We start from the raw sequence: 11,655 nt of genomic DNA, 5'->3' as shown, positions 1-11,655 counted from the left end.
GTGCAACCAGCGTAGGTGGGCAAGGCGAAGGCCTGAGGGTTTTGGAAGGAGCTGCGGGTGTTGGGGGGAGGTATCTCGTCCGGCGGAAGGTGAAGGCTTCTGAGGCGCTGGAACTCTCGTCACCCCGAACCTGCTCCCGGGAGCCGTGACCCAACAAATAGCCGACCTCCAACTTTTCCCAGGGCGGAGGTCCTGCCGCGCCCGTCGGTCCGCAGGCATCTGGCCGGCAGCGGGAGGTCGCGTCCACGCGGGTCTTTCGCCTGGGTCGCCTCCGGACAGACGCGCGGAGGAACAGTTTGTGGTCGACAAGGGCAGTGCCAGACCCTCGGGGGACCGCGGCCCTCGGGGAGGGGCTGGGCAGAGGGGGCGGGGCGCGGCAGGCGGGGCGGCCCGAGTTGGGGGGCGGGGCGGCCGGCGCGGGGGGCGCGGCCCGGTTCGGGGCGGGGCGGCTCCGGGCTCCGCGCTCCGTCCGCCCTCGCTCCCGCGCCGCGCGCCCTCCCTCTCCACCCGCCTGTGCCGCCGCCACGGCAGCCGGCGAAGCAACTTCCGAGCGCCCGCGACCGCCGGACCCCGGCGCCGCCCCCGGCCCAGCGCATCGCCGGCCGAGGCCATGGACGAGCTGGCCTGGCTGCTGCCCCCGCTCCTGCTGCTCTGCGCGCAGCACCGAGCCGCCAGGTGAGCGAGAGCCGGTCCGCCCTGCAGCCGCCCTCGGTGCGGATCCCGCGCCGCCGCGCCGGGGCTGCGAGATGGAGCCCCGCGCGAACCCTGGTCTTCAGGGCCCCGGTCTGTCCCCCATCCACCAGTTCCCACCGTGTTTGCCCCCATCCCTTCCTCCACGAGTCTCCCCGCGCCGGCCCTCATCTCTCCAAACTCGCCGCGACGATGCCCTTGGGCGCGGGCAGCGGCGTGTTCTAGGTTCCGGCTGCCCCGGTGCTGTCCGCCGTCCCGGTGCTGAACCCAGCCGCGGGGCCGGTCGAGGGCGTCACAGCAGCTCTCCGTTCCTCCCCAGCCGGGCTCTCCTACTGAGCTCGGGTTCCTCGGCCCCGGCCGCCACTTGGCCGGTCCCTGGCTGGCTGGTGTCCTTCCAGGCGCGGCTTGAGCGCTCAGCATGGGAGAAAGGAGGGGTCCTGAGAACACGGGGAGCAGGTTGTGCCCCTTCCCCTGACAGCATCACTCCCCGCAGCAGCTTCCGTGCAGCCAGCAGTCTGGGGTGGACACGAAGGCGCGTCCTCATGGCGGGTCTGGTTGTGGGTCTCCCTTCTGGGGCTATTTCAAATGCCACCCAACTCTAGAGAATGCGAGTGGGGGAGCCATGTGGCCCTGTCAGGAGAGAGACTCCAGATTTCTCCTTAATTCTGTCAGGAGAGCGGATGAGGCGCCCTGTCTGCCCTAGAGAGGGAAGTGGCTAATAAGAACGGTCCTTGTGCTGGGGCTCCCTCGCTGGCTCCCAGGGCCAGTGCAGTCCCAGCTCGCTTTTTGCATCTCTGATGGCCTTTGCATCTCTGGACTTAATGTGGGCCCCGAGTCACCCAGTGTCCTGAGCACTGAGTCTGATCAACTTTGAGGGGCCTTTTTGAAAATCAGCTGGGTGCAAGGGCTGCAGAAAAAGCAGAGCAAAGCCAGCTCTCCCCACCCCTTTCCCCAGCATTCCAGACTTCGTGGTCAACCAGCTGATGCCCCAGACTTTAAAAGCTAGAAATGGTTGAACGCTGACCTGTGTTTTGGCTGTAGGTGTTTGGTCAACTTGCAGCATGGCTCTGTGTGTGTGTGGTCACACCTTCCTTGTTGGTGGGTAGGAGTAGAGTCAGGAGGGCCTGGGTCTGGCTGGAGAGGCGGACATCCCGCTGAGGTCACAGGCAGTGTTGATGTGGCCCTTGTCCCATGCTTTGTTTTTATCAAGCCCGATGGGCCGTTCTCCTCTCTCTCTCTTCTTCTGTTTCATGGTCCCAGGAAGGACAAAGTGTCCTGGTGTGGCCAGGGGCAGATGTGCTGGGAGCTGGGGGGGAGGGGTCAGCTGCTGGCTCAAGCCCTCAGTCTTGTAGCCCCAGTTCTGAAATACAAGCTGCTCTGAACTACCAAGTCTTTACCCAAGTTTGACACCAAAACTCACCTGGCAGCAAAGCCTGCCCTGCTCATTTTGTCTTTATTCATGCTACTCATGGGGTATATTTACATGTTTGCTGCTGGAAAATTCTCCAAGCACCTCTTTCCCCCAACCAAGTCCATAAGTGCCTCATATCGCCCTTCTCCAGTCTACAGTGTTCTGAACTCTGGCCCCATCTGGATCCTAGGTTGTGGGGTGAGGGGGACCTGTCTGCCTGCAGGAAGGTTGAGGCCCCAGTTGGGACAAGAACCTCCAGGCTTTGGGGGCCTTCATCCATTCCGGCCTCCTTTCCCATCTGCTCTGTGTCCCTCCACTCGAAAACGAGAGGAACAGTGTCCTCACGTCCTTCATCACCTCCCCCCACTGGGGCAGTGTCGGGGTGGACTGTGGGGCTGAGGGAAAGGCCTCTCTGCTGCAACTACTAAGCCAGATCCCAGGGTTTCTGGTAGGATGAGAAGGGGGTGAGCCTCACAGACTTTGTGTGTCAGGTCAAGGCCATGCGTCCCTGAGTTTGAAGGTCGGCTCACACAGCGGCCACCCAAGCTTGCCGGCTGCACACCTGAGTGGGTGGCCTCCCCAGCTGCTGGCACCTCCGTCTCCCTGGAGAAGCTGCGCCTGCGGCTCCTGCCCACCTTCACCTCCCGTGCGAGCATCGTGGTGTTTGCCTTGGTAACTGAGGTGCCAGCACGGTGGTGGCTGTTCTAGAAGCAGAGCTGTCAGAGATCTGTGGGCTCGAGTGTGCACGGGGGAGGCTCCTGGGGGGCCCTTGCCGCCTTGCTCAGCTACGCCCACCTTCCCTTCCAGTCCCCAGGGGCACAGGCAAGTGATGGGCTCGGCTCTCTCTCAGGGGAGAAGAGAGGAAAGTGAGGCCAGGAGTGGGCGGGGCCTGGCTACACCAGGGGTAGCCAGGGTGGAAGCTGCCTGTGATTTCAACATACCTGCTTCATTCAGGAGCTTGAGCCTGGCCTGTCTCTGAGCTCTAGGCCAGTGCCAGCCAGACCCCTTCTCAGGACAAGGTCAATGTACCCGCTTTCTAACTCCATGCAGAGTTCCCCACAGTGAAGCCGGTTCCCAGCCCACCCCCACTGACTCTGCCTGAACCAGTGGAGGTGGGCAGGGTCCTCCAGGACTCAGAGTAGCACAGCCCTTGGGCCTTACCAGCCTCCACACTCCTTGATGGCTGTAGAAATAGCCATCCTCATCCCAGTTGAGGTGTGACCCAGGGGAGCCTGCTCCCTTCTCATCCCTGGAGATGGCAGAGGCTAACTGGGGTCCTGACACTTTCTGGTGAGCTTCAGGGGGGTGCTGCCCTTGACCTTGCCTCTGTGCCCCTGAGTGGATATGGGGGCCCTGGCCAAGGGCAGGTGTATTCACCTGTGTGCCAGCCTGAGCTCAGGAAGGACGGCGTCTCCTAACAGCCTGGCTGCAGGTAGGCCAGCCGCTATGCAAGATGGCATCTGGGCCGGTCCAAAAATAAAGACTTGTTCAATCCCTTCATATCCAACCTTCAGGGTGACCTCCATTTGCATTTTTAATTGTGCTTTACTAGGGATCAGGGCTTCAGTTAATTCTGTCCTTTACTTTGTCACCAAAGAACGTGCCCTGTGCACATGCCCCACCCAGCCTTGCCTGGAGGGACCCGGTGGGCCTGCAGGGTGGGGCAGGCTTCGCAGGGCTCACTAGCTGAGGACCTCCTGTCATGGTCAGCCTCCTCATAGGCACCTGGCCTGGTGCTTCCCAAGCCCCCGGCAGCCCCCAGGGCTTCTTGAGCCCGCCTCTGTGGATGGCTTCAGGGCTGGTCCAGTGGATTGCTCAGCCCCACGGACTGCATCGGAGTTTGCTCCCAGCCCCTCTCTTCCCCCACCCCACCCCGCTACCGTTGGTCTGAACTAGGCCCCTTCCATCTCCATGGCCTGGCCAACCCAGCCCAGCTTCTCCCACCTCCATGACGGGCCCCTAGTTTATCCCCAGGACACTCCCCAGCCCCTTCCTCACCAGTACCAGTTCCCACCCCCACCCCCATCCACCCCTCTCCACTCTCTGCCCAATGCCTCCTGCTTCCCTCCAGGCCCCTCCCAGGGCCCCCCATGTGGAGTCCTCACCTGCCTCCCACCTCTTCCCATCCCCGAGACTCCCATTCTCCCTCTTTGGGCTCTGATGTCACTTTCCCCAGTGGGCCGGTGGGAGGTGGCTGTCCCTGCCTCCCCAGTCGGAGGACTCCTGACCTCACCTTTCAGTGACTCTGTTCACACTCACAGCCCTCGAGTTGTCACCCCTCATGGACACTGACCGTGCTGGGCTTGGCCCACTGCCCTTGCCTGGCTCAGCCACATCCCTGGAGTAGGGTGGAACCAAGGGTCTTACCTGCCAGATGAAGGATGGATGAATACAGGAGTGACGAGGCAGCTTCCTGCAGGGCCAAGAGCAGGACCAGGAGAGGGATGGGGTCAGTGGAAAGGGGGGAGTCAGCTTGAAGATGTGGGTATGGTCAGAGTTAGGGCTGGAGAAAGGGTGGGGGGGCAGAGGGCAAGGTCTGGAGGGTGAAGCAGGCTTCTAAGGGGAGATGGGAGAGGAGAGTCAGGAAGCACTGGCAGCCTGGGGGTGCTGGGGTGAGGGCAGAGCTGGGAGCGGTGGGCAGCAGCCCTGAGGGGGCCCAGTGGGGCCAGGAGTCTTCTCAAGGTGGCCAGAAGGGCCCAGGGTGGGGACCCGGGTATGCAGCCACACCTGACTTGGGGACAGGGAGGGACAGCCTCAAGGCTCCTTGCAACCCTCATCCAGACCCGGCCGGTCATGTCCCTCTTCCCTGGGCTGTGGCCAGACTCTGGCCAAGCTAACCAAGAGGCCTCCTCTGCTCAGGGGAAGGGAAGTGACTCAGAGGCAAACTCAAGGGTTGCTCTTAAATGTCCATCCTCCTTCTGGCTGTCCAGTTTAGGAGAAATACCCCTGCCCCATGGTGGGCCAGAAGAAGAAGGGGGTGTGAGGGTCCCACGGCTGGTGTAACAGTGGCTGCAAGCTGGGGGATGTAACAGGAATTTATCCTCCAGTAATTCTGGGGCCAGAAGTCTGAAACCAAGGTGTTGGCAGAGCTGGGAGGGTCTGTCCATGCCTCTCTCCATTCCCTGGGAATTCTGGAGTCCCCCGTGTCCCTTGGCTTGTGGCCTCATCACTCAGACACCCGCCTCTGTGGGCACATGGCTTCTCCCTGGACGTCCATTTCCTCTTCTTGTAAGGATATCCATCCTGGATTTAGAGCCCACCTAGTCTAGCATGACCTTAGCATAATTAATAACGTCTGTTAAGTCCCTGTTTCCCGTTAGGGTTCCATTCTGGGGTTCTGGGTAAATATGAATCTGGGGGGCACTGTTCCCAAGAGGATGGGTGAGCAGAGGAGAGGTGGGCCAGCAGAGCCACTGCAACATCCGGCAGTCAGAGTGTTCAGGCCACAAGATGCCTCTGTGTGTGTGTCCCTGTCTGGCATCCCTAGGGACAGATATCGCCAGCACCGGTTGACAGTAGGGTTCACCTGAACCAGCAGACATGGCCCGCATCTGCTCCGGAGTCAGGCTGAGTCCCAGAGACATGTGGTAATTTAGGGACTTCTGATGCCTGCCTAGGAGGGGGCAGAGCTGGAAGCCAGACTGTGGCCTCCCCACGGGCCCTGGCCCGGCCCTGAATCTCTCCCTCTCCCAAGCCCTCAGCCTCCTGGTCACACATTTTTTTCTCCCGTCACCTCCTACAGGACACTTGGCCCTTAGAGCTGAATGAGAGGCCATGTGCTTTTCGTGGGATCCCCCAAGGCCAACTTTTTGAGGAACCCCAGAAGTGGAGATGCAGTCTGGTTATGGAGGGAGGCTGGGGCCTCTGCCTGACCTGGCATCCACCCTCAGGGCCGGGGTGAGGGGGTGGGGGAAGAGGTGAAGGAGTCCCAGGTCCTGCACCTCCCAGGCTCCCTGTGTCCCCAGAGGGCCTTCTCCCTGTCCACTCCTGGCCTAGCTTCCCAGGACAGGCTCTGTCCCTCGTGCCCTGCCTGTGAGGAGTGGACCTTGCATTTCCAGGGCAATGAATGACATTGGCGACTATGTTGGTTCCAACCTGGAGATATCTTGGCTCCCTAACCTGGACGGCCTGATAGAGGGCTACGCTCGCAACTTTCGGCCCGGCATTGGAGGTGAGAGTGGCTGCCAGACTCGGGAAGACCCTGGGTCCGGCCATGATGTGAACCCTGCTGGGCTCTGGGCTGGGGCAGACCCTGGGTCCCCAAGAGTGCATCAGAGCACCAGTCCTCAGGAAGCCAGCTGGGAAGGTGCTCAGGCCTGGGCAGATCTGCACCAAGACAGGCTCCCCTGCCAAGCCCCCAGATGTTCCCTGTCCTTCCTGGGGGCATTTGCTGGCCTGGCCGAGTACTCGGGGATGCTGGGGCCTGGGCTCAGCCCAACCTGCCTCCACCCCTGCTCCTTCCTCGCAGGCCCCCCTGTGAACGTGGCACTCGCCATCGAGGTGGCCAGCATTGACCACATCTCGGAGGTGAACATGGTAAGTCCCGTTGGCATCCCGGCCCTGCCCTGGCTGTGTGCCCCCAGGAGTGGAGAGGCTGACGGCCGGGCCTCTGTGCCCCCAGGAGTACACCATGACCGTGTTCCTGCACCAGAGCTGGCGCGACAGCAGGCTGTCCTACAACCACACCAATGAGACCCTGGGCTTGGACAGCCGCTTCGTGGACAAGCTGTGGCTCCCGGACACCTTTATCGTGAACGCCAAGTCCGCCTGGTTCCACGATGTGACCGTGGAGAACAAGCTCATCCGGCTGCAGCCTGATGGGGTGATTCTCTACAGCATCCGGTGGGCTGCCCACGAGCGCTGCTGGGAGCTGGGGGTGGGGTTGGTGGGGATGGGGTGGTATTTATATCCCCAACAACCAGCAGCTGCGCAGGAAGCAGAGGTTGCTGGCCAGCAGCCAGCAGAGGCCGCTTTTTGGCTAACACGTGCCCTTTTCTTTTTAAATTGAGGTGAAGTTCACATAACACCAAATCAAGCATTTAAAAGTGAACAATTCTGTGATTTTAGTACACTCCCCACGGAGTGCAAACACCACCTCCAGCCAGTTCTAACACACTTCACCCTCAAAAGGAGACCCTGTCCCCATCAGCAGTCACCCTCTTCCCTCCTCCTGGCTCTGGAAACTGCCGATCTCCTTTCCAGCTCACAGATTTGCCAATTCTGCACATTTCACACAAAATTAATCCTATGCCACGTGACCTTTCGTGTTTGCTTTTTTCCACTTAGTATAGTGTTTTCGGGGTTCATCTGTACTGTAACATTTATCAGAATTCCCTAACTCTTTATGGCTGAGCCACATTCCATTGCGTGGACACACCAGTTTGTATATCCACTCCTCCATCAGTGGACAGCTGTGCTGCTGTGGACACACATGTACGTGTATTTGTTTGTTTTCTGATACACACCATTTAAAAGTGGACTTAATCGCCAACATTTTAAAAATCAGGAGATTTACACAAAAGCCTAAATTCTCTTGGAAAATCAGCCTTTTTCCAGGCTGCAGGGTCAGTGGGTACACCTTGAGGCCATCCCAGTGATAGGCGGGGGAGGATGCTCAGGGTGGACCTGCCTTCTTGGCTCCTGACTTAGACAGGTGTTCTGAAGGATGAGTAAGGTGAATAAAATCCAGTTATTGATCCCTGAAGCAAGACCCACAAATATCTGTAAAGTGGCCACAGTTTCTGCCCAGATGTCAGCAGCTTGCTGACAAAACCAGAGGCAGCCTGGCCACTGCCCCCACAGCAAGGTCCCACTGGCCCTATGCAGGGACATCTCTGCCGTGGGGGGCGGGGGAGCCGCCAGTGGCCCTGGGCCCGCCTCACCCCAGCAGACTGGTGTTGTCTGGGCAGGATCACATCCACGGTGGCCTGCGACATGGACCTGGCCAAGTATCCGATGGACGAACAGGAGTGCATGCTGCACCTGGAGAGTTGTGAGTGTGGCTGGCCTGACGGTGGGAGGGAGAAGTTGCAGGGGGTGGGGGTGAGGGGGGCAGAAGGCACTGGGGAGGCGGGGCACTGGAGGTGGCGGAAGGGGACTGGGTGGGGTGGTGGGCAGAGGGTGCTGGGGGGATGGGGTGGGGTGCATACGGGGATGGGGGTGGGGCACTGGAGTTGGGGGTGGGGGGAAAGGGCCAGGGGTACTGGGGGAGGGGTGGGCTGGCCTGGGGGTGCGTGGGGAGAGACGGGGGCGTGGGAGAGGGGCAGTGGGGTGGAGATGAGGGGCAGAAGCATAAGGAAGAGAAGGGAGCAGCCTGGCCCTCCTCCCTTGGGTCAGCGCCGTGCCTGTGACAGCTGGCCCCAGAGCCCAGATGAGACAGATACCTATGTCATTGTCCAGTATGGCAGACTCTGTGGGCCACCTGGCAAGGGTGGCCTGCACTTTTGCCAGCTCCTCTGGACTTACCCACCTTTCCAAGGCCCCAGGTGTGGCCCAGGGCTCCTTGCTCCCTGTTTCTGTGTATCGAACCCTGGTATAGTCAGGGCAGTCCTGCAGGGGCCACCAGGGGCTGGGGAGGGGAGCAGCCAGGGGCTGGGGAGGAGGTGCCAGGCCCTGCAGTCCATCCGTGGCCTCTCCTGCAGATGGCTACTCATCTGAGGACATCGTCTACTACTGGTCCGAGAACCAGGAGCAGATCCACGGGCTGGACAAGCTGCAGCTGGCCCAGTTCACCATCACCAGCTACCGCTTCACCACAGAGCTAATGAACTTCAAGTCGGGTAATGTGGTCTCTTCCTGTGAGCCCTGCTGCTGGTTTTCTAGTACTTTCCATGGGCCTCCTAGTTAGCTCTGAGGGCCCTGAGGTTGCAGCTAGAAAATTGCTGGTCAGTGCAGGCTGTACCTGGCCTAGCTGCTTGGGACAGGTCGCAGTGCAAGCCTGGGTCAGGTTTCCTCCATCTTACTCCTTGGCCCTTCATTGCTTCCCAGGGTTTGGGGGTATCTGGGGGGGGTTGGGGGTACCTAGGAGTACATTGTCTCCTGGCGTCTCCTGCCCCTTCCCACTCCTGGTGCCCAGTCATTGGAGCCAGTGAGCCCAGACTGGCTCTTGCTGCTCAGCTGTGCACGGGGAGGGTGGGGAAAAAGGGGTAGGGACCGTGCCCTGGGAGGGTCCTGGCGGGCCAGCAGCCACACTGGGCTCTCCTCTCCTTCCTCTGCTGGCCCCGCAGCAAGGCCAGCCCTTTCCTGACCCATCAGGCTGTTGGGAGGTGGGGACGAGGGCCCTCCTTCCTTCGGAGGCTGGCAGTGGCCCCGCCGCTTCCCCATCCCTCCTCTCCCGGTGCTGCTGTGGGTGGTAGGCCTGGTGCTGATGGTATGTGGGGGGGCTCTCCGGCAGCTGGCCAGTTCCCCCGGCTCAGCCTGCATTTCCACCTGCGGAGGAACCGCGGCGTCTACATCATCCAGTCCTACATGCCGTCTGTCCTCCTGGTCGCCATGTCCTGGGTCTCCTTCTGGATCAGCCAAGCTGCAGTGCCCGCCAGGGTGTCTCTAGGTAGAGGCCCTGGCCTGTCCTCCGAGGGAGCAGGTGGGAGCGTGGGAGTCGGGCCTGGACCTGTCCTGAACACTGGTCCACGTCCTGGGGCAGAGGCTGGCCAGGCCAGACCTTGTAAGAGGAGCCTGACCTGCACTCAGATTGGGTGGGGTGGCAGGGCTCCAGGGACGGCACCTTCTGTGCCCCCAGGCATCACCACAGTGCTGACCATGACCACACTGATGGTCAGCGCCCGCTCCTCCCTCCCACGGGCGTCGGCCATCAAGGCATTGGACGTGTACTTCTGGATCTGCTATGTCTTTGTGTTCGCCGCCCTGGTGGAGTATGCCTTTGCCCACTTCAATGCTGACTACCGAAAGAAACAGAAGGCCAAGGTCAAGGTTAAGGAGCAGAGGGCTGAGGTGAGGCTGGGCAGGGCAAAGGACAGCCCCTCCCCCAGCACTGCCAAGGGCCAGCATTGCAGGGTGGGGGCATTTTGTCCTGCGCTCAGCCCAGCCCCCCTCACTCCTGATATGTGGATGGAGCCACTGGTTGGGTTGGGGTCCCCCTGCTGGCTGGGTCAGCGGTCCCCCCTGCTGGCCAGGTTGGGGGTCCCTCTGGCTGCCTGGGTTGGGTTCCTGCCCTCGCTGTCAGGGTCTGGGTCCCCCCTGCTGGCTGGGTTGGGGTCCCCCTCCCCGCTCCCCGCCCCCCCCCCCCCCCCCCCCCGCTTCCTGGTGCTCAGCCTATTCCCTCCCGATGCAGATGGACATGAAGAATGCCATTGTGCTCTTCTCCCTCTCCGCTGCGGGCGTTACTCAGGAGCTGGCTGTGTCCCGCCGGCCATGCCGCATACCCGGGAACCTCATGGGCTCCTACAGATCTGTGGAGGTGGAGACAGGGGAGACAAAGAAGCAGGGGGGCCAGGGCGGCCTCCGTGGGCTTCTCAAGCCCATTGACGCGGACACCATTGACATCTATGCCCGTGCTGTGTTCCCCGCGGCTTTTGCCGCCGTCAACGTCATCTACTGGGCCGCATATACCATGTGAGGCCCACGGGGGGTTTCACTGGCCCAGGACCTCCGAGGGAAGAATCCTGGGCAGCTCTGAGTGTTTCAGAGGAGGCAGGACTACGGGCCAGATGAGATGAGAAGAAAGCTTCGGTCTCGCTCAGTGCTCCCAGGCTCTGACCCCACATTTGCCAGGACCCCGTCTGCAGACACCTCCTGTCCAGCAGCCCAGACGCCTGACCCAGGAGCCAGGCAGGCACGGCCCTGGAAGCTTCACATCAATTTGGAGAAGGATCCTGACTCAGGGACTGGCTCTGTGGGTCTGGACCAGGGAGGGGGAAGAGGCTGGGTGAGGATGGTGCTCAAGTCTCGCGAGACCGTGGAAAGGGCATTCCCGGGCCTTGGGTCCCAGCATGAAATAAAACAGAGCCTTTGGCCATCGCTCACACTGTGGCTGTGGCCTCCTCTCCTGGGGCCTGCACGGCCCTCCTTCACTGTGGGCTCCACAGGTTTGGGACAGAGGGGCTCCAGGTTGGGATGTGGGGGCTGAAGGTGTCCCTGGGGCTCATGGCAAGGTGCCACCATGGTGCCTTCTGAACGTGGTGATGGGACAACAGTGGCCACCGAGTCCCCACAAGTGCCCAGCCCCTCCCACCTCTGCTGCCACCAGGGACTCAGGGTGACAGGGCCACTGCTCTCAGAAGGGCTCCAGGTGCTCCCACACCAGAGCAGAGCAGGCTGTCACATTGGAGGGAACAGAGGCGACCGTGGGGCAGCTGTGGGTGAGCTGTCTACTGCAAGGTCGGGAATGCCAGGCCCAGGGCCCTGCTGTGATCAGGTAGCAGCCAGGCCATGACCCCACTGGCCTGAGGTGCTCTCCAAGCCACCTTGAGGGGTGTGTGACCGTGACTTTGTGGGAATTAGAAAGGGTGCCTGCTGGGCCACCTGCCCTCAGCCAGTACACGTCCCCAGGCTCTGAGGGCAAGTGCTGGGGACCCTCACCACAGGCAGGCTGAGCT

General features: G+C 61.4%; 1 protein-coding gene across 1 annotated transcript; it reads left to right on the top strand.

The window, feature by feature from the left end:
- GABRD (gamma-aminobutyric acid type A receptor delta subunit) lies at positions 474–11,089 on the top strand. Its single transcript, XM_018060491.1, has 9 exons — positions 474–675; positions 6,160–6,272; positions 6,570–6,637; positions 6,723–6,943; positions 8,011–8,093; positions 8,743–8,880; positions 9,495–9,650; positions 9,840–10,051; positions 10,392–11,089. The coding sequence occupies exons 1-9, from the start codon at positions 611–613 to the stop codon at positions 10,674–10,676; spliced, it is 1,341 nt and encodes a 446-aa protein (XP_017915980.1). The 5' UTR covers positions 474–610; the 3' UTR covers positions 10,677–11,089.

The sequence above is a fragment of the Capra hircus genome, chromosome 16, assembly GCF_001704415.2.
Source record: "Capra hircus breed San Clemente chromosome 16, ASM170441v1, whole genome shotgun sequence".
Lineage (NCBI taxonomy): Eukaryota > Metazoa > Chordata > Mammalia > Artiodactyla > Bovidae > Capra > Capra hircus.
This window is presented reverse-complemented; position numbering and strand designations above follow the sequence as displayed.

Bases quoted from the DNA above. Each gene is read 5' to 3' on its own strand.
- GABRD (XM_018060491.1), top strand. From the start codon at position 611: ATGGACGAGCTGGCCTGGCTGCTGCCCCCGCTCCTGCTGCTCTGCGCG. The intron at 6,273-6,569 runs GTGAGAGTGGCT...CCTTCCTCGCAG, and splicing joins CTTTCGGCCCGGCATTGGAG to GCCCCCCTGTGAACGTGGCA. The intron at 10,052-10,391 runs GTGAGGCTGGGC...CTCCCGATGCAG, and splicing joins TTAAGGAGCAGAGGGCTGAG to ATGGACATGAAGAATGCCAT.